Source organism: Taudactylus pleione, unplaced genomic scaffold, assembly GCF_031769625.1.
Source record: "Taudactylus pleione unplaced genomic scaffold, aTauple2 ptg000007l, whole genome shotgun sequence".
Taxonomy (NCBI): Eukaryota; Metazoa; Chordata; class Amphibia; order Anura; family Myobatrachidae; genus Taudactylus; species Taudactylus pleione.
Genome location: NW_028284410.1, coordinates 20,515,289 through 20,538,522, shown reverse-complemented (window position 1 = coordinate 20,538,522; position 23,234 = coordinate 20,515,289). Strand labels below are relative to the sequence as shown.

At 43.7% G+C, this 23,234-nt stretch overlaps 1 protein-coding gene across 1 annotated transcript in view; it reads left to right on the top strand.

Annotated features, from left to right (window-relative positions):
* Nucleotides 1–6,235: 6,235 nt before the first annotated feature.
* The window catches only part of MYOM3 (myomesin 3), a 222,094-nt gene continuing 205,095 nt past the window's right edge, over nt 6,236–23,234 (top strand). The window contains exons 1-2 of the mRNA XM_088460571.1: nt 6,236–6,312; nt 11,974–12,092. Coding sequence (XP_088316697.1) covers nt 11,983–12,092 — 110 coding nt within the window. The 5' untranslated portion in view covers nt 6,236–6,312; nt 11,974–11,982. The remainder of the gene's footprint in view (nt 6,313–11,973; nt 12,093–23,234) is intronic.

Here is a 23,234-nt window from a genome sequence, read left to right as displayed (position 1 = left end):
CTTTGCAATATATTCCACAGTCGCACTTACTTCATCAGTATTGAGTCAGCGCTTCTCATACTGTAACAAGTAATGGGGCCCTGGCCGACTCTCTACCACCCTGTTTATACACTGTGACATGTTATCTATACTGTGTATATATATATATATATATATATATATATAATGTGCTGCCTTGGTGTAGACATGAAAATGCCTGAGAATAGGTACGGCATGGGAGGTGAGAGCAAGATAAGTCAAGATTTAGCAGGCATGGGGAAAGGGCAGACAAAAGGTAGGGGTAGATTTCAGAAATCAATTATCTAAAGACAGGAATCATGCATGACATTTTTAGGATATGATGTGTGTGGCGGGTGTCATTGCAGCTTGGTGATGCGATTTGTAGGCCTGTCATTGCATCATAAAGCCCCTAAAATAATCATTAAAACCATTGATTTTTTTTCATAGTACAGTATTTACAGTTACAGAGATTACAGCTGATGAGGTTATAAAAACAGCAGAAATACATACAGTACATAAGAAACAGATGAGAGGAGAAAGCCATGTCAAAGAATGTAAACAACTTTACAATTTTAAGCTACAGTATAACTTGAAAGCTGTATGGTTTTTACAAACAACGGTTCTGGATCTGTGTGATGAGACAGCGGCATTAGTCACTGAGGTGACATAAAAAATGTGCAGTATGCTGGCATCCTCTGATAATCCCTTACACCTGCTACACCACCGTGTCACCAGCAAATCAACACTGGCATGTGCCTGCTGTCTACAGAAAACCCTGGTGACAGTTGACAGCCTGTATTTAAGTTAGCAGTCTTCCTCTGTTATGCTGGGAGTGTTTACCCTTTCTGAACAAACTTACTGAACAATGCAATTTTATGGGAAAGCAATGAAATTGTCACTATAAGGAAAACATGCAAGTATTTTGTAGGTACACATTTTCATGTTGTGCAGGCACTCAAAATGCATATGTCCAGAGCAGGATTAAGATACGATAGGGCCCTAGACAGGATACTTGTTCGGGGTCCCCACCCTTGCATGCAAAAGTAATAATCCATGATGTATATTTACAATGTTTTGGATCCAAATAGGGTCCTTTTTAAAGCTGAATTGAGCATTGGACCTAAATTATACATTTTTGAACACAAAAATGGCGGCAAAACCAGCTCAATAGTGACATTACATAAATATAGCCACCAAGACATGTGCAAAATAAAGATAAAATAAAATATACAAATGCCAATAAATAACAAAACAGTGGTGTTGCTATATACAGTTAATGCTAAAAATGTCTGGCGGCACACACACTGCATAAAGTACTACAGATGTGTCCTCTTGCACTGTGGCTTCAATCATGCCAGATAGCCCCTTTCAGCGTGCAAGGTCTTAGCGTCTCGGCTGTTCTGAGCGTCTTTCTTGCTCAAAATGTGCGTCTTGTTGGCATAAATAAAACAACTGGAAATGGCAAAACTACTTTGCTAGCATGCACTGATCAATTTGATTTGTGACAGTTGGTTTTCTCCTCTCATGTGCGAATGAGACTGAATCTGTATACAAAATGCTGCAATGTAATGGCCGTGACTTTCTCTCACTCTGAGTTCTGCTGTGCTTCATCTGTGACTTTGTATGGGTTTAATACTAATTCTTGTGCAAATAAAGTTGCAGCCCAGCACCTCTGGTACAGTCTGAGAGGTGTATTGCTGCATCTGTAATGTGAATAAGACGCCAATGTAAAGAAAATAGTTACGCTACACCTTTAGAAGTACCTCAGCCGCTGTGGGTGTCTCGCACCGTATGGCTTATAGATGTTAGGTGTATGAGAACACATCTGTACATGGCTAGATGCATATCATAATATCACTTCCGTGTTAAAACATTAGTGCATCCAACACTGTACTATCAGGAAGAGGTTGTCGGAAAGATTAGCAATATTGTCAGTAACTAAATAAGATGAGGGGATGGTATCTTAGGAGGAGAAGGAAGAGGAGAGGGGAATGGATGTCTCTTAGTCGCAGCATGTGTGTGACTGTTTGTACCTGCGATATACATTAAGTCATCACACTGGCGGCACAATAAGCGATATATGGATCACACACATAGCTGTAGCCTCATCATTGTGTCAGAGCTGCAGGGAACTCCACTGCTATATCTGTCAGCATGCACGCATTGCCAGTGCCTCTGCAACATGCATTATGGCACCGGTGGCACAATCTGTGCACATTTAAAGAAAAACAGATTTAAAGTCATGCTGATAGTGGGTCGGGGTGAGCCCCTAGGAACTATCGGGCCCTAGGCAGCTGTCTACAAATCATAGCGGCTGATCCAGCCCTGCATATGTCCATATCAGGTTTATTCTGCATCTCTGACTTGTGAAGCAGTATGTTTGGTGATAGAAGGGACAGGCCAGCTTGCGGTAAGCATGTGGTCACATAATTGACTTAGTACACCTTATGTCAGGACAGGTATCTCTTGCAGATAATGGAGGGCTAGTGCAGATATATGCGATAATCATGGCATATGTGCATTATAAAGGAAAAAGTTAAAGTAAAACACAGAAGGATACAAATCCTCAACAAATTAAATTAATAACGGGATGAAGAAGAAAAATGATTGACAGCAAGAACTAAACTAATATTATGAAAGTTCACTCTTTTGTCCCAAAAAACCCTAAATATTTAGTATCATTATTATTTTTAGTTATTTACCGCCAGCATATACACTTTACAAAAACAGAAAAACAGTACTAAAACAATATTAAAAGAAGGCTGGGTAATAATAACAGACGCACAAAAGAGGTAATAGGGTGCTGCTCACAAACTTACAAAATACAGATCTATACAATGCAATGAGCAATCCCTTGACTGCTACAACCCAATTTTTTCCAAACTGTGTTTAACATTGCGTGAATTATGTTAACCATATACTGTATATAAAATTCTTAAATGTTGCCAAGTGGAATTGAACACACTGCAACTATTGAGTAATCATGCCTTTTGTTTGTTTACTGTAATATGCAACCTGGCCGCTGGGTCTATAAGCTGAGAGGAAGTGTCCTTCTAAGTTGCATCCTGCTAGAGCAGACATGCTGGAGCCACACATCACAGCAGCTGAAGCTGGACAGCCACTGGAATGCACATGGGTAGAGGAGTTAAGGGTATGAAATAGCAACCAGCAACCAGGATTGGGTATCAAAGTGAATGAGACATTGGTGAGGTATATGGGTGTGTAATTTTCAGTGTGATGAATCTCCTGGTCTTTGTTCTCAAATGTACTGCATTCTAGTGTTGAGCATCTTAATAATAAAATGGTGCATCTTTCACCCACTATATGTCTACCCATGTCAAGGTAGAGAGAAGGCCTCCGGAGATGCCATTCAGCTGCAGGATAAAAAGCCCAAAATATTACTGTCATAACCAAAGGTATATGTTACATTGCCCAAGCATTTCCTTAGGACGTGTGCCATTCACTTTATTAGATTAGTCCAGCAATATGACTCGCAGAGGTTCCAGGGTATTGCACGCAGACTGAAGTATCTGCACAGGTGTTACCAACATTTAAGGACATACAGTACATACATTATTATGGTTATTTAACATATATTGCCATATTTCTAAATATGGCAACTGCAGTCCTTAGTAAGAAGGTAATAAACCAGAAAGCGCTGGAACCATCCTGTATTTCAATAAACCATAAATGCCCGTGACAATTACCCTAGTATAACAAAGGCAGGCATAGTTTGCATAACAAAGGAGTGATTTACATATCTACAGTAAATGAATATATACAAATACTCTTTATGCGAAAGGACAACAATCAAATTCAACTCTCACCAACTCTACCTGACTAGGACTCAATGTAGACACCATTCAATTGACCGATGTACGATACAGAGGGCATGTTATTTACAATAGAGAGAGCATTCAATGATCGATATAAAATATTAGACCAATCTATATAATATTAGCCCAGGAGGGAAATAAGTGTCCTTATGGCAGTGCACATAGCTACAGAAACATACAGAACCAGAGTGGGATTAATGGGAGGCACAGGGGGAAGGTACCATGGGCCCCACTCTCTCAGGGGCCCGTACAGGCACACAATAATATGAAGATGATTGCCGTATTGTGCTGACAATCAGGGACGTCTGACTGACCCCACTGTACTTCTGCTTTTACTGGTGGCTGGCCTCCTTCATGAATGTGCTCTGCCTCCTGACTTACTATAAGCGGGAGAACAGGAAGGGAACATACAGAGGACAGTATAGATGTTGCAGATAGATTCATGTAGAATATGAATATGAGAAATAATACCTGTACATAACTGTAAGTACATGGCACACAAGGGTGGCAACAGCATAGATGAAGGAAATACGGTGTGTGTCCCTTCCTCCCAGGCACTGCACAGTATAGAGTTTAGTTTCCACTGAGGGAATTTATCCCTTTTAACAACCCCTTGCTGGAGAGAGCACCTTGTTACAACTTGGCAGATATGAGTATATTTATCATAGGGAGAAGAGACCTAAATCCAACAATTTCACCAGAGATATGACTATTTAATAAGTCCTAAAGACAGTAAAAGCTATCAACTGTACACCCACAATGCTCCTATAGCTATCGCCTTCTGAGGATGACGATATTGGGGGGCCGTACAGATTTTTTCCCTTTTTAACTATTTTGTTCATTGTCTTTCTTCTATTTTTTTTTAAACTGCAACTGTACGCCTAAATCCAGGATTCCAGTGCAGTGCGCATGTGTGACCTGGCAATGTAACATCACATACACATGCAGTGAAGCAGTATGACTCTTCATACTGCTGGCAGCCATACTTGCCATGGAGCTTATCATTGGTCAGAGGCCCCAATGATCCCCTCCACGTAGTGGTCACAACAATCTTCACAGGAAGTATGCCGAGCAAGACGTGGCCACAGCACTACGCTTGGCTACGTCCCCTCTTTAGCACCAATAGTGATGGACTAGTAATGTCATCTTCCTGGACCTTTAGCCAACTACCCTTTTGTGCTTGATCTGGGATGGAGTGGGATTGACATCAATAGTCGATATTTATCAATCATTTATGATGACAGTATTATTTCCATTACATGGTGGTTTTCCGGAGTTGACCTCCATCGAATGGTGTGGAGGTGATGATCGTCTACTCTAAAACAACTGAATGTAGTTGCTAAAAATCCGGCCTGACCACAGTTCTCTATTTCATATGCTCGAACCATGCTGGGAGGTTTCTTCCATGTACACCATCTCACCCTTATGCAACAAAATACATGGTACGTTCGTCTTTGTTTCCAAATAAGAAACTTCAGAACTGGATAGAAGTGAATTTTACTATGTATTTCATTCCTTTCTTATGGTGCCTCTTTTACTCATTCATTTTGATTCCTCTATTAGAGTATAAATGTATGTCTCAATGCTCAATACATTGAATTAAAGCATACGATAGCTATTGGTGTGGGGCTTGGTGTTCTCTCTTGACAGCCTGTTACGATGGGCAAATTATGCATCATTATCTGTGATTTGTAAGCATAGCTGAGTTATATTATATTATATAAAATTGAAGATATGGTAGATCTGAGATATACATTTTAAACGGTAGATTAAATACACACATTGATGCACTGACATAAACATGTACTGTTTAAGTACTGTATGAGCAAAGATGCATCTAAATAGTTATGGTTCCAAATTCGGATTTTGAGTTGAACCCATCTTAAGATATCTAGTGCATAGATTTGTCCCTCATTATCCAATACTTGCACCTGGTTTATCTAGGTACAACATTTACTTCAAGATCTAGGTAACTCATAATAAGATGTATCTGAATCTTTCCTCATCAATGCACCTGATCTGCTTATCCAAGCAGAAGGGGCAGCCAGCCTCTGTACATCTGGCCCACGGTTGCACATTAGCAAATAGATAGGAGTCAATGAGAGAAATCACAAACATTTTTACCCAAGGGGTTAATTTTATCTCTTTGTGTCCCTGTACTGGGTTTAATCCACTGTTGATCAAACCCCTCCCAATGACCTTTCTGAAAGCCATTTAATCCCTAGTATATTTTTATCCCCACAGTGTATTCTATCCTACCGTTATAAAATAGAAGATGCAGTGTGCACTGAAACTTTTGTTGAAATTAAACCAGAGATTGTTTGGGATCACAGACTCATCCACTCAGGGAGAAGCTATTTATATGATGCTCTCCTCCTTGAGTGCCTTCCTGATGTCACCAGCAATTGAAAAGAACATTCGAGTAATATTGTAAGCAGAAAGCTCTCTGGCAGTCACAATATTTGGAAGTAATTTTGTAAGTATAATTGCTAATTATATACAAAGTCTACCGTGCTCAGAATGTGTGTGCATGCATGGTTTATTTACACATCACCATCCATATGTGCAATATTCAGTATAAAACTAAAAGGATTTAAGGTTTAGTGGAAATAGTTGATAAAAAGCAAAAGGAATGCACTGATGGATAGTGTTTGGGTGCTAGATGTCTTTCTAGAGGTCAGTGTTTAGTTGCTTCTTTATTGAACAAATGGAATTTACATTGGGTACAGCAAAATGTTGGAGTCACTGTATGTTATTAATCTTTTAATTTCTTACACTACAAGAATGGATAGGTGGGTTTTATTTTATAAGGCCAACTGTATTAAAACTAAAGCAGTGAAAACTAGTATTTAAGGTATTTAAAAAAGGTTATAGCTGGTAGCTTTGATATGAATGCAGAATAATGAAGATTTAACATTATGGGTGGAATTCAATTATCCGCAATAATGGGATAACTTAGCGCACTTTAAGTTTTCTCACCCTTTGCAGGGTTTTAGCACTTATCGCGGACATGAGCTTCTGCGTTATTCATGCAATCCTATTGCAATAGTCACGATGCAGCATTCCTGCGATCATTTTTCATGTATTTCGCCGTGATAAGTATAGGTAAAAATGGGGAATTCTGCATGTACCTCCAAAAAAGCCAAACTGATATAGGATAACAATACAGGTTGAGTCTCCCATATCCAAATATTCAGAAATACGGAATATTCCGAATTACGGAATATTTTTAGTATGACTGAGAATGTGAAACCTTTGCTTTGTAATGGTTCAATGTACACAAACTTTTTTTAAAGCACAAAATCATTAAAATACAGTATACAATAACCTTCAGGCTGTGTGTATGAAGTTATGAAGATGGGCGGTAGAACTGCGCTCTCGTTGACCAGGGGGTGGTGTGTTGTGGTTTCGGGGTGCTGCACCTTTGTGTGGGAGTACCTTTCCCGCACTGAAAACGTATGGGGGTAGGGGGGGTAAGGTGCGCTCTTCCTGCTAGTAATGGTGATGACTTGTGTGTGTTTGTGAGTGGTGTTAATTAGAATGTTTCTTCTGGTGGTGGTGATGTTTTGGGAGTGAGGAGGGTGTGATTGGGTATGGAGTGTAGTTTGGAGTAATGTGAAAAGGGGAATGGAATAGGATCAAAATGAGGCCAGCGAGACAGTAATTTTGGGCAAAATCTTTAATTTTTTGCCCCAAATTACTGTGTCTCGCTGGCCTCATTTTGAACCTATTCCATTCCCCTTTTCACATTACTCCAAACTACACTCCATACCCAATCACACCCTCCTCACTCCCAAAACATCACCACCACCAGAAGAAACATTCTAATTAACACCACTCACAAACACACACAAGTCATCACCATTACTAGCAGGAAGAGCGCACCTGACCCCCCCTACCCCCATGTGTGTATGAAGTGTATATGAAACATAGATGAATTTCATGTATGTACACAACTTTTTTTTGATGCTCAAAATTATTAAAAATATTGTAAAGAATGACCTGCAGGCTGTGTGTATAAGGTGTATATAGAACATAAATGCATTCTGTGTTTAGTTTTGGGTCCTATACCCAAGATATTTCATTATAGTATGCAAATATTCCAAAATACGGAATATTCCGATATCCAAAATACCCCTGGTCCCAAGCATTTTGGATATGGGAGACTCAACCTGTATAATAGTGTATTAATGGCCATAATAAAAGTATTTGTGTTCTTAAAATGTGTCAAATGGCTGTTATATGCATGTTTTTAAAATAGTGAAATAATGATTGAAAGCAAGAGTTTTTAGGCTAAAAAAATGTTATTTTTAAGTTGCGGGTCAATAGAAATGCCTATACTGTATACTGTATATTTGTGTCATTAAAGACTCTTTTCAATAACCTTCAAATTACACCTCTAACACCCATCTGCAATCTTAAAACCACCTGTCCCATTCATACAACACCCCCATATACCTGTCCCATTCATACAGCACCCCCATATACCTGTCCCATTCATACAACACCCCCATATACCTGTCCCATATATATATATTTATATATATATATATATATGTCCCATTCATACAGCATCCCCATATACCTGTCCCATTCATACAGCACCCCCATATACCTGTCCCATTCATACAACACCTCCATATACCTGTCCCATTCACACAGCACCCCCATATACCTGTCCCATTCACACAGCAACCCCATATACCTGTCCCATTCATACAGCACCCCAATATACCTGTCCCATTCATACAGCACCCCCATATACCTGTCCCATTCATACAGCACCCCCATATACCTGTCCCATTCACACAGCACCCCCATATACCTGTCCCATTCATACAGCACCCCAATATACCTGTCCCATATATATATATATTTATATATATATATATATATATACACATGTCCCATTCATACAGCATCCCCATATACCTGTCCCATTCATATAGCACCCTCATATATATATATGTATATGTTCCATTCATACAGCACTTCCATATAGCTGTCCCATTCATACAGCACCCCAATATACCTGTCCCACTCATATAGCACCCTTATACTATATATATATATATATATATATATATACATAGATATCCACAATAGGAAAGAACAGCACACCAAGTAATTGAAAAAAAAGATATAAATTTATATAGAAAGCATGTCAAAAAATACTGTTGTCCAGGAGCCACATATTAAAGTGCATATAGTCATGTACACTTATCCAAACTGCTTGTGTTGCTCTCTGGCCTCAGAAGTAAATAACAGTCAATCCTAGTAAATGGACAGCCCGACGGCCATTTCGGTGCTAGAACGCACCATCATCATGGGGCACCTCGTCAAGTGATGATAACTATGATATACATATTTTCTAATGTATGATTTAGTACATTATGTAATATATGTTGCAATCATGCCATGGATGGGTGTTTAATTAATCCACTCCTGAGTTGGAACTTGTGTATATATCGCACAGGCTGTTGCCTTATACCTGATGAAGATTGTACAATATATGTGACTGGGGACAACTTGTTCCCTGTTTGTTCCAGGATTAAAGAATGTCATTGCTACATTTAAAGCGATTTATGTCTCTTGCCATGTAATGCAATTTGTATTCTGTAACGTTAGAGCAGTGGAAGTACCACTGCCAGCCAAAATCCTGTGGAGCTGGACATCACTAATCTGCCTCAGCAAATCTTTATTGATTAATTGACCTGAAAAAGACTTTCTTGTAACAATAAAAAATCTTTCTTTTGGAGCAATAAATAATAAAAGAGGCCCCTATATGTTGACTGTATATAGTATGTAGAAGAAACTCAGGGCCTGATTCAGCAAGGAACGCACGGATGCAGATGCACGCCGATGTTCGTGGTCTACGCATGCATCTGGGTCGCAGTGCGTATGCGCGAACCACTCACTGCATCCGCAATAGTGAGTGCAGTTAATATTCAGACCCAGGGTAAAGTGATTGACAGAAAGTGCCGTTTGTGAGTGGATACGGGGAGTGGTTGGCCGAACGCAGGCTGTTACAGGGGCGTGCAGAAATTAGCCACTGAGATGCCGGACGCAGCCTGGCATCCCTCTGCGTGCAGGAAGTCTCTCAACTCCTGCAGCAGGGTCAGGTCTGCCTTTAGTCTGCGTGTGGATCCGATGTTACTTGATGTTCCCAATGTTTTCTCAGCCTTGTGCATCAGTACGAAGGGTAAAGGGGGCAGCATTATGTAGTGCTGGGCGTCTGCAACTTTGTGCTGCGATTGGCGTGCATATGCAATCATTAGCATATTCTCGCAGCTGCCCAGTGCGTGCATCTGCATCCATGCGTTCCTTGCTGAATCTGTCCCTCAGTGACTAGTATAATTGCTGCAAGTCTCACTCTGCTGCTCTATGTAGCAATCTGTGCAGAGCACTTGTGATGTCATCAGCAAGAGTCACTGGCAGTGAACAGGGCTGTTATATATGCAGAAACAGTAGTTTTATGTAACGGACCCATTCACCAATAGAGCAGTGTTATATCTGCTGTAATTTAATCAAGCTCCAAAAAGTTAGCCGAGCCTTGCTCCTACTGTGAAGAGGGATCCCACTGCCTCCTCCAGCCCTTGCTGTGAGCATGCGTGCCGTGAACTAAGGGCCTGGTTCAGACCCGGACGCTAAGCTGCGCTCTCTCGCAGCCAAAAGGGGCCAGGTATGCAAATTCCATGATCGTACTGTCTGGTGTAAGGACACCCTCTATATCTTAGAGAGCGACGGCAGAGCGAATGCACGCCACTATAAAGACGCCCACTTTTATTTCTTAACACACGTCATATCCGGGAAGTGTATGATTAATCAGAACCATCGAAAGCCATCGGACCTGCACACAGAGCTTGAGGTGGAGCCTACACCGCCACAAGCACTGCGATCACTGCAGGCTGAAATACAACCAAGTGACGTGCACAATGACGCCTCCATGCTAATTATGCACACCCATAAAACTCTATTTTGACGCCCAGACACGCCTGCGTTCGCAGCACCACACCCCCGTTCACAAGTACTTTCCCCTGTTACCACCCACAAACGGCACATTCTGTCACTCAAAGTAGCATCCAGTCTGTGTACTACGAACGCACGATTCCCGGTCGGGCGACAATCCCCCATAGCATGCATCTGCAACTTAGCAAATGGGTCTGAATCAGGCCCTAAGTTCACATACGCACAAAAACACTGCCCGAAGTGTAAGCTTGGGCTGCTACTAGTAAATCGCAAAAGTAGTAATGGTAAGGCTCGCGGGAGGACAACTGCTTTCCAGAATAGCTGTCTGGGCACCGGAGCAATACTGAATTGTTTCAGAGCATTTTTGTGAGTTAGAAATACAATTACCATGCTGCCATCACAAATTATAGTGAATAGTCCCCTAGAACTCTTCTCAACCAGATACTGTAGGTTTTACTGTTCCTATTTTTTTATATATATTTTTTAAGAATCTAGTACTGAAAGTCCAAATCTAGGCTTCTAGGTAATTGTGCATATGAGGCCCAGCAACTGGACTGACACTGGTAGAAAACCTTGTTTATTGCCGCATATTGATAAATTTACACCTAAATATGAACATAAATATCACACCTTGAAAATCCCATTCTCTTTTGAAAATTACTTTTTTTAATGGAGGCAGGATTTATACCTATTTGCCAAAGGCTACCACCTTATTAGGTTACCAATAAGTATTGCCACTGTCCTCCTATCACTATCACCTTCTCAGGATGACAACAGCGTGGGAAGGAAAGGAAACAATATTTTGTTACTAGAATAGTTTTTTCCTTGCATAATTAAAATATTTTTCTATTTTTTACTATTTCCTTTTCATTTTTGGTTGAATCTTTCAGTGCAGTGTGCATGTGTGACCTGGAAATGACTGGTCATGCATGGGCAGAATGAACATAAACTGTCCGACAAAGCGGTAAGACTGTTCTTACCACGACCAGCCAGTATCAAGGAGGAGCTCAGCAGTGGTCAGCTGCCCTGAAGATGCTTCAAAAGTAAACTGGACCGATAAAGTTTTTCTATCATTGCAATATTGCCAAATGATATAATGATTACCTATTCAATGACATACTGTACACTGATATAATGTTTTTTTATGTTTTCCTTTCTCTCTTTTTAGGATTTGCTGATGATGGAGAACAGTGTTACATATTCCCATGCACAGGTAGAGGAGTCTGAGAAAGTGAAATGTAAATTTCAAATGGGAACATCGATTCTGAAGAAAAAATTTAGAACAAGGTCAGTCTGTACCTATATATACATCTGATTGGCTTGCTGCTCTTGTCTAAAGGTCAGGGGCGAAGAGAGCTGGGCTGGGCCAGGGGAAGGGGGCATGGCCTAATCGTGGGAGCTATGGTCACGCCCCCATTAGGGTTTGCAATCAGTGTGATCACTCGCCGCCCACAGGCATAGGAAACTGCTGCAGCTGCTACTAGCGTGTCCTGGGCTGCTGTAAAGTAAGAGGGAGGGGGGGCAAAATAATTTAATTTTGAATCTCTATATGCATATAATCAATGGACAAGTAACACTGCTAATTACTGACAATTACACAAATGGAAATGGGAACATACTATACATCTTCTGCACCACATTTATAGGCTTCAGAAATATTGAAAAACTACCACCTGCATTGGTCAGGTCATAGGGCTAGATCCAGGGGTTGGAGCACCCTGTGCCGGCCCCCAGGGCCATCTCTTCCATTGGGTTTGTTGGGCAGTTGCCCAAGGGCCCAAAGCTTGTAGGGGCCCGCCACCATGCCCCCCTGCAGCCATGGCCAGTTGGTAAATTTGTGATATTTTTGTAAGCCGGTCACCGGTGCACTGTATTCTTATCAAACGGTCGACATACGTATGATTGGCAATACAAATGGTTGACAGGGATAAATAGTTGATACATGTGGTCGACATGAAAAATGGTCAACACTTTGTTTTTTTGTAATTTAAGTCTAATCTTCACTCTAACCCTTCCCCTAGTGTTTAACCCTAACCCTCCCCCAAGTTCTAAACCTAACCCTCCACCCAGTGCCGAAACTCTAACCTTCCCCTTCTGCAGCCTAGCCATAACCCTCCGGCAAGTGCCTAACCCTAACCCTCACCCTACAAATGTTGAAAAAACATGTGTTACCATTTAGTGCTGATCGTTTGTCACTGTCGACCATTTGTCATTTGACCTTTTGTCCCTATCGATATTAGGGGTGAGCGGGTTCGGATTTCTGAAATCCGAACCCCCCCGAGCCCCCCCGATCCGAGTCCGATCCGAGTCAGGCTCGACTTTTCCCGCCTGACTCGGATCTGAAATCGAGGCAAAACGTCATCATCCCGCCTTCCGAGTCTCACGGGTTTTGGATCCTATATAAGGTACCCGCGTCGGCGCCATTTTCTCACTCGGCTGTGGACAGTGAAGAGGGAGGGTGGGAGTTAGGGCTGTGTAGTGTAGTGTAGTGTAGTGTAGTGCTGCTGTTGTCCACTACTTCAAAGTCCATAGGGGCTGGCTGTGTTGTGCTGTCCTGCTGTTGTTAATAGGGGCTGTGTCCACTACTTCAAAGTCCATAGGGGCTGGCTGGACTGTGTTGTGCAGTCAGTTCTCCATAGGGGCTGTGTCCACTCCAAAGTCCTGTGCAGTGTCCCAGTCCTAAAGGAGTGCTGTAGTGTTGTCCAGGGGGTGCTCTGTCCATCAGGAGTGCTCCCCCCAAGTGCTAAAAAAATAATATATTTTCTGTGTTTGTGAATTGTGTGCGCAGTAGCCGCACGTGCATCAACAAAGTAGTGCCAAGCGTGCGCCTGTGTCATAAGTAAAGGGCCGGCTGGCTTGACCGTTAAAGGGTGCTGTAACCCCCGAAAGTACACTCCAGTCCAAACCAAAAAAAAATTATTTTCTGTGTTTGTGAATTGTGTGCGCAGTAGCCGCACGTGCATCAACAAAGTAGTGCCAAGCGTGCGCCTGTGTCATAAGTAAAGGGCCGGCTGGCTTGACCGTTAAGGGTGCTGTAACCCCCGAAAGTACACTCCAGTCCAAACCAAAAAAAAAATTATTTTCTGTGTTTGTGAATTGTGTGCGCAGTAGCCGCACGTGCATCAACAAAGTAGTGCCAAGCGTGCGCCTGTGTCATAAGTAAAGGGCCGGCTGGCTTGACCGTTAAGGGTGCTGTAACCCCCGAAAGTACACTCCAGTCCAAACCAAAAAAAAAATTATTTTCTGTGTTTGTGAATTGTGTGCGCAGTAGCCGCACGTGCATCAACAAAGTAGTGCCAAGCGTGCACCTGTGTCATAAGTAAAGGGCCGGCTGGCTTGACCGGTAAGGGTGCTGTAACCCCCGAAAGTACACTCCAGTCCAAACCAAAAAAAAAATTATTTTCTGTGTTTGTGAATTGTGTGCGCAGTAGCCGCACGTGCATCAACAAAGTAGTGCCAAGCGTGCGCCTGTGTCATAAGTAAAGGGCCGGCTGGGTTGACCGTTAAAGGGTGCTGTAACCCCCAAAGTACACTCCAGTCCAAACCAAAAAAAAAATTATTTTCTGTGTTTGTGAATTGTGTGCGCAGTAGCCGCACGTGCATCAACAAAGTAGTGCCAAGCGTGCGCCTGTGTCATAAGTAAAGGGCCGGCTGGCTTGACCGTTAAAGGGTGCTGTAACCCCCGAAAGTACACTCCAGTCCAAACCAAAAAAAAATTATTTTCTGTGTTTGTGAATTGTGTGCGCAGTAGCCGCACGTGCATCAACAAAGTAGTGCCAAGCGTGCGCCTGTGTCATAAGTAAAGGGCCGGCTGGCTTGACCGTTAAGGGTGCTGTAACCCCCGAGAGTACACTCCAGTCCAAACCAAAAAAAAAATTATTTTCTGTGTTTGTGAATTGTGTGCGCAGTAGCCGCACGTGCATCAACAAAGTAGTGCCAAGCGTGCGCCTGTGTCATAAGTAAAGGGCCGGCTGGCTTGACCGTTAAGGGTGCTGTAACCCCCGAGAGTACACTCCAGTCCAAACCAAAAAAAAAATTATTTTCTGTGTTTGTGAATTGTGTGCGCAGTAGCCGCACGTGCATCAACAAAGTAGTGCCAAGCGTGCGCCTGTGTCATAAGTAAAGGGCCGGCTGGCTTGACCGTTAAGGGTGCTGTAACCCCCGAAAGTACACTCCAGTCCAAACCAAAAAAAAAATTATTTTCTGTGTTTGTGAATTGTGTGCGCAGTAGCCGCACGTGCATCAACAAAGTAGTGCCAAGTGTGCGCCTGTGTCATAAGTAAAGGGCCGGCTGGCTTGACCGTTAAGGGTGCTGTAACCCCCGAAAGTACACTCCAGTCCAAACCAAAAAAAAAATTATTTTCTGTGTTTGTGAATTGTGTGCGCAGTAGCCGCACGTGCATCAACAAAGTAGTGCCAAGCGTGCGCCTGTGTCATAAGTAAAGGGCCGGCTGGCTTGACCGTTAAGGGTGCTGTAACCCCCGAAAGTACACTCCAGTCCAAACCAAAAAAAAAATTATTTTCTGTGTTTGTGAATTGTGTGCGCAGTAGCCGCACGTGCATCAACAAAGTAGTGCCAAGCGTGCACCTGTGTCATAAGTAAAGGGCCGGCTGGCTTGACCGTTAAGGGTGCTGTAACCCCCGAAAGTACACTCCAGTCCAAACCCAAAAAAAAATTATTTTCTGTGTTTGTGAATTGTGTGCGCAGTAGCCGCACGTGCATCAACAAAGTAGTGCCAAGCGTGCGCCTGTGTCATAAGTAAAGGGCCGGCTGGCTTGACCGTTAAAGGGTGCTGTAACCCCCAAAGTACACTCCAGTCCAAACCAAAAAAAAAATTATTTTCTGTGTTTGTGAATTGTGTGCGCAGTAGCCGCACGTGCATCAACAAAGTAGTGCCAAGCGTGCGCCTGTGTCATAAGTAAAGGGCCGGCTGGCTTGACCGTTAAAGGGTGCTGTAACCCCCGAAAGTACACTCCAGTCCAAACCAAAAAAAAATTATTTTCTGTGTTTGTGATTGTGTGCGCAGTAGCCGCACGTGCATCAACAAAGTAGTGCCAAGCGTGCGCCTGTGTCATAAGTAAAGGGCCGGCTGGCTTGACCGTTAAGGGTGCTGTAACCCCCAAGAGTACACTCCAGTCCAAACCAAAAAAAAAATTATTTTCTGTGTTTGTGAATTGTGTGCGCAGTAGCCGCACGTGCATCAACAAAGTAGTGCCAAGCGTGCGCCTGTGTCATAAGTAAAGGGCCGGCTGGCTTGACCGTTAAGGGTGCTGTAACCCCCGAAAGTACACTCCAGTCCAAACCAAAAAAAAAATTATTTTCTGTGTTTGTGAATTGTGTGCGCAGTAGCCGCACGTGCATCAACAAAGTAGTGCCAAGCGTGCGCCTGTGTCATAAGTAAAGGGCCGGCTGGCTTGACCGTTAAAGGGTGCTGTAACCCCCAAAGTACACTCCAGTCCAAACCAAAAAAAAAATTATTTTCTGTGTTTGTGAATTGTGTGCGCAGTAGCCGCACGTGCATCAACAAAGTAGTGCCAAGCGTGCGCCTGTGTCATAAGTAAAGGGCCGGCTGGCTTGACCGTTAAAGGGTGCTGTAACCCCCGAAAGTACACTCCAGTCCAAACCAAAAAAAATTATTTTCTGTGTTTGTGAATTGTGTGCGCAGTAGCCGCACGTGCATCAACAAAGTAGTGCCAAGCGTGCGCCTGTGTCATAAGTAAAGGGCCGGCTGGCTTGACCGTTAAGGGTGCTGTAACCCCCGAGAGTACACTCCAGTCCAAACCAAAAAAAAAATAATTTTCTGTGTTTGTGAATTGTGTGCGCAGTAGCCGCACGTGCATCAACAAAGTAGTGCCAAGCGTGCGCCTGTGTCATAAGTAAAGGGCCGGCTGGCTTGACCGTTAAGGGTGCTGTAACCCCCGAAAGTACACTCCAGTCCAAACCAAAAAAAAAATTATTTTCTGTGTTTGTGAATTGTGTGCGCAGTAGCCGCACGTGCATCAACAAAGTAGTGCCAAGCGTGCGCCTGTGTCATAAGTAAAGGGCCGGCTGGCTTGACAATTAAAGGGTGCTGTAACCCCCAAAGTACACTCCAGTCCAAACCAAAAAAAAAATTATTTTCTGTGTTTGTGAATTGTGTGCGCAGTAGCCGCACGTGCATCAACAAAGTAGTGCCAAGCGTGCGCCTGTGTCATAAGTAAAGGGCCGGCTGGCTTGACCGTTAAGGGTGCTGTAACCCCCGAAAGTACACTCCAGTCCAAACCAAAAAAAATATTATTTTCTGTGTTTGTGAATTGTGTGCGCAGTAGCCGCACGTGCATCAACAAAGTAGTGCCAAGCGTGCGCCTGTGTCATAAGTAAAGGGCCGGCTGGCTTGACAATTAAAGGGTGCTGTAACCCCCAAAGTACACTCCAGTCCAAACCAAAAAAAAAATTATTTTCTGTGTTTGTGAATTGTGTGCGCATTAGCCGCACGTGCATCAACAAAGTAGTGCCAAGAGTGCGCCTGTGTCATAAGGGCCAGCTGGCTTGACCGTTAAAGGGTGCTGCAACCCCCAAAGTACACTCCAGTCCAAACCAAAAAAAAAATTATTTTCTGTGTTTAGCCGCACGTATATATCAAATCGATATAACATAAATGGAGGACCAAACTTTCTCCGATAAAAATAAAATAGAGAAAGATCAAGAACCACTTCCTCCTAGTGCTGAAGCTGCTGCCACTAGTCATGACATAGACGATAACATGCCATCAACGTCGTCTGCCAAGGCCGATGCCCAATGTCATAGTAGAGGGCACATACAATCCCAAATGGCAAAGTTCAGGAAAATGACCTTGAAAAAGACATTTAAATCAGCTGAAGAGAAACGTAAACTTGCCAATATGCCATTTACGACACGGAGTGGCAAGGAACGGCTAAGGTCGATCCCTAGTATGTTCATGACTAGTGGTTCAGCTTCACATGACGATGGAAGCCCTCCTCCCACTAAAAAAATCAAAAGAGTTAAGCTGGCAAAAGCACAGCGAAGAACTGTGCTTTCTAAGAAGATATCACAAATCCCCAAGGAGAGTCCAAGTGTGGTGGTGGTTGCGATGCCTGACCTTCCCAGCACTGGACGGGAAGAGGTGGCTCTTTCCACCATTTGCACGCCCCCTGCAAGTGCTGAAAGGAGCACCCACAGTCCACTTGCTGATATGCAAATTGAAGATGTCACTGTTGAAGTACAACAGGATGAGGATACTGGTGTAGCTGGCGCTGAGGAGGAAGTTGGCGAGGAGGATTCTGATGGTGATGTGGTTTGTTTAAATCAGGCTCCGGGGGAGACAGTTGTTGTCCGTGGGATGAAAAAGCCCATCACGGTCATGCCTGGGCAGAAGACCAAACATTCCACCTCTTTGGTCTGGCAATATTTCTATCCAAATCCGGACAACAACTGTCTTGCCATATGTACCATATGTAAAGGTGAAATAAGTAGGGGTAGGGACGTCAACCACCTAGGAACATCCTCCCTTATACGGCACCTGCAGCGCGTTCATAAAAAGTTACTGTCAAGTTCAGAAACTTTGGCTAAGACCGTAAGCAGTCCAGGGACACCTAAATCCCGTTGTCCTGTTGTATCCAAGCGCCTGCAAACCACACCGTCAACTCCCTCCTCGTCAATTTCCTCCTTAGTCAGGATCGGAAGTAGTCCTGCAGGCCATGTCACTGGCATGACTGACTCTCCTATCCGGGATTCCTCTGGAGGATCCTGCATTGCTACGCCTACTGCTGCCGCTGCTGCTGTTGCTGCTGCTGGGAGTCGTTCATCATCCCAGAGAGGAAGTAGGAACACCACTACTTTTACTAAACAATTGACCCTCCAACAGTCCTTAGCGAGGAGGATGAAGTACGACAGCAGTCATCCTGAAGCAAAACGTATAACTGAGGCCTTGACTGCTATGTTGGTGTTAGACGTGCGTCCGGTATCCGCCATTAGTGCAGTGGGATTTAGACAATTGATGGAGGTAGTGTGTCCCCGGTTCCAAATCCCGTCTAGATTCCACTTCACTAGGCAGGCGATACCGAGACTGTACAGAAACGTCAGAAAAAGTGTCCTCAGTGTCCTGAAAAATGCTGTTGTACACAATGTCCACTTAACCACGGACATGTGGACAAGTGGAACAGGGCAGACTAAGGACTATATGACTGTGACAGCCCACTGGGTAGATGTATCACCTTACGCAGCAACAGCAGCAGCGTCACCAGTAGCAGCATCTCAGAAACGCCAGCTCGTTACAAGGCAGGCTACGCTGTGTATCACCGGTTTCAGTAAGAGGCACACCGCCGACAACCTCTTAGAGAAACTGAGGGAAATCATCGCCCAGTGGCTTACCCCACTTAGACTCTCCTGGGGATTTGTGATATCTGACAACGCCACCAATATTGTGCGGGCATTACATCTGGGCAAATTCCAGCACGTCCCATGTTTTGCTCACACAATAAACTTGGTGGTGCAGAATTTTCTGAAAAGCGACAGGGGCGTGCAGGAGACGCTTTGGGTGGCCCGAAAAATTTCTGGCCACTTTCGCCATTCAGCGACTGCGTGCCGAAGACTGGAGCGCCAGCAAACACTCTTGAACCTGCCCCGCCATCACCTGAAGCAAGAGGTTGTGACGCGGTGGAACTCAACCCTCTATATGCTTCAGAGAATGGAGGAGCAGCAAAAGGCCATACAAGCCTATACATCCACCTATGACATAGGCAAAGGAGGGGGTATGCACCTGACTCAAGTGCAGTGGAGAATGATTTCCGTGTTGTGCAAGGTTCTCCAGCCCTTCGAACTTGCCACACGTGAAGTCAGTTCAGACACAGCCAGCTTGAGTCAGGTCATTCCCCTCATCAGGCTTTTGCAGAAGCAGCTGGAGAAAGTGAAGGAGGAGCTAAGACGGAGCGATTCCGCTCGGCATGTGGGACTTGTGGATGAAGCCCTTCATTCGCTTTGCCAGGATTCCAGGGTGGTCAATCTGTTGAAATCAGACCACTACATTTTGGCCACCGTGCTTGATCCTAGGTTTAAAGCCTATGTGGTGTCTCTCTTTCCGGCCGACACAAGCCTGCAGAGGTGCAAAGACCTGCTGGTGAACACACTGTCAGCTGAAGCGGAACGTGACACGTCAACGGCTCCTTCTTCATTTTCTCCCGCAACTGGGGCTGCCAGGAAAAAACTTAGGTATCCTAAGCAACCCGCTGGCGGTGATGCAGGGCAGGCAGGACCAAGTTTGGACATCTGGTCCGGACTGAAGGACCTGGCAACAATTTCTGACATGTCTACTGTCACTGCATATGATACTGTCACCATTGACAGAATGGTGGAGGATTACATCGGTGACAGCATCCAAGTAGGCATGTCAGACAGTCCATACCTGTACTGGCAGGAAAAAGAGGCAATTTGGAGGCCCCTGTACAAGCTGGCTCTATTTTACCTGAGTTGCCCCCCCTCCAGTGTGTACTCCGAAAGAGTGTTTAGTGCAGCCGGGAACCTTGTCAGCGAAAGGCGTAGGAGGTTGCTTCCACAGAATGTGGAGAAGATGATGTTCATCAAAATGAATTATCAGCTCTTCCAGGGAGACCAGCCTCCAGAAGGTACAGAGGGAACTGTGGTGGTGGATTCAAGTGGGGACGAGTTAATACTTTGTGAGGATGAGGATGTACACACTGAAGAGGGTGAGGAATCGGTGGATGAGGAGGATGAGGATGACATCTTGCCTCCGTAGAGCCAGTTTGTGCAGGGACACATTAATTGCCAGCTTGTTTTGTGGGGGCCCAAACGAACCAATCATTTCAGCCACAGTTGTGTGGCAGACCCTGGCGCTGAAATGATTGATTTGTTAAAGTGTGCATGTCCTGTTTATACAACATAAGGGTGGGTGGGAGGGCCCAAGGACAATTCCATCTTGCACTTCTTTTTTTTCTTTGCATTATGTACAGTTTGGGGCCTAGTTTTTCTAACTGCCATCCTGTCTGCCACTGCAGTGTCACTCCTAGATGGGTCACGTGTTTGTGCCGCCCACTCGTGTCGCTTAGCATAGTCATCCAGCTACCTCGGTGCAACCTTTTGGACATGAAAACACTATTGTGAGGTGTGAGGTGTTCAGAATAGACTGGAAATGAGTGGAAATTAAGGTTATTGAGGTTAATAATAGCATAGGAGCAGAGAAACCAACAAATTCTGTGATTTTAGCTGTTTTTATGCTTTTTTAAAAAAAAATACAGATCCAAAACACAAAACCCAGAACCCAAAACACGGAAGGGTGGTTTTGGCAAAACCAATCCAGATCCAAAACACGAAGAAAGATCCAGATCCAAAACCAAAACACAAAACACGAAAAGTGGCCGGTGCACACCCCTAATCGATATATTGCCTGACATATTGGTGTCGACGTATTGAGTGTCTATCTAGAAATTGTCGATCTTTAATATGGATACCACAGGTTAGTACCTAGAGTTGCCTTCACCTGCTGTGAACTTATATACCCAGACTAATACATTCCAACTAGTTTATAGACCAAGAGAAATGTATATGGCCACAGGGGTGTACGTTCGCAGGGTCGACATCCAGAATGTCGATAATGACAGTTGAAATTTTATAATGTCGACAGACAATTTTTCACAATTTTAAGTGTTCAGCTGGTTACACACTGGAACGATATCGGCCCGAATGTGTTCTTTACGGCCAAATCAGAACGACATATCAGCTGGATTGTTCAGTGTGTATGGCCAATTTGCGCACTCCCGTGGTAGTTAGCGATATCTTCCAGTCGGCCGCGCTGCATGGCCAGGCAGACGTTATAGCATGCGGTGCCAAGCAAGGTAATAAAAGATGGAACGAGGGATTGTTTCAACCTTCATTACATCATTCTGATGTGTACCGCAGATACGATATGTCAGCCCAACGGGCACCATATCGTCCGTGTACACATTGCTCCAGTGTGTACCCAGCTTTAGGGTTAGTCTGTGTTTAGGGATAGTTGATAATTCTATGAAGAACAGCATTGTCGACATGCCGACTGTCAGTGACAATACTGTGAATGCAGACATTATGTCCAAATGAAATTCAGGCCATGTCAAAATTTTGGTGTCGACATTCTAATATCTACAATTTGTATCACATCAAACCATAGGACATTCAGAAGTTTAGGAGAGTACTGGAAGCTTTTTTTTCCCATAGAAAAAAAAATACTATATCTACACACACACATACATACATATATTATACATAAATAATCTTACACTAATAGGACATCAAATATGTAAAATTTCAACAGTAAAAAAATACCTACTTCAAGTATTCATTGATAGTTAGCTTTTCTGATATATGGTGAACATTTCCGATTCCTATGTTGTAAGTACAAAACTGCATATGTATGATCTGCTTATTAAATTCACTGTAGTAGGTTTTAGACTGTAATAGAGCCAATGTAAATATAAACACAAAAAATTATGAAGTTTGAAGTAATGAGAAGAAGATTACACATTTTATCTCTGGTAACAAAGTTATGTGCCCAGTAATACTCTATTTTCTCAAAGTTCAACGGGATTAAATAAGCTCTTAAAGGGCTTTGCTGTGATTATATTACCATGCAGCCTGCTACTGCGGATGATGTGAGCCACTTTCTGTTTTATTTAAATTGGTCATTCATTACTGACTGCTGTGTTCTGGTTGCCAGTCCAGTCACACATTGTTCTTCATAGAAGACAGTGTAATTTGACATAGTTAAAGAAATTCTCTATCTTAAATGTTTTTTATACTTACCACTACCATTCATCACAATCACAGAGTATCTTCTAATAATGCCAAACCTACTTATACCCCTTTTCCACATAAATTCCGGGTCTCACCCGGAGTTGGAACAAAGTTCCTATCCGGATCAGACCCGGAATTTTGCCGGCGCCGACTCGGGATATTCCCGAGTCAGCGCCGCTCACACGGCAGTCGGGTCTGCATACACCCGGCTTTTGCGGAGTGAAAGTGGTCACTTGGAGATGACGTCATCTCCAAGCTCCACTTAAGCCGGACCAATCGGCTGGCTAGCAGCGCACTCCAGGTCATCGTGACCCGGAGTGCGCTGTTCTCACAGCAGGGTTTCACGGGCTACGCCCGTGTTAAACCCTGCTGGTTACCTGGGTTGGATTGCCGGGTCACTCGACCCGGCGATCCGACTCTCTCCCCTTTTACACCAGGGAGCTGCCCGGGTTAACCCTTCAAAAACCCGGGTTTTAGCTCCAGTGTAAAAGGGGTATTAGTGAGCACAATCTATCACTGACCACTCTCTCTCTCTCTCTCTCTCTCTCTCTCCTATACTATATCACATGAGAAGATGAGCTATACTATAATGTACTATCATAGCATAGCATGTAATAATAATCTGCCTGCTATGTCAGGGGCATCCA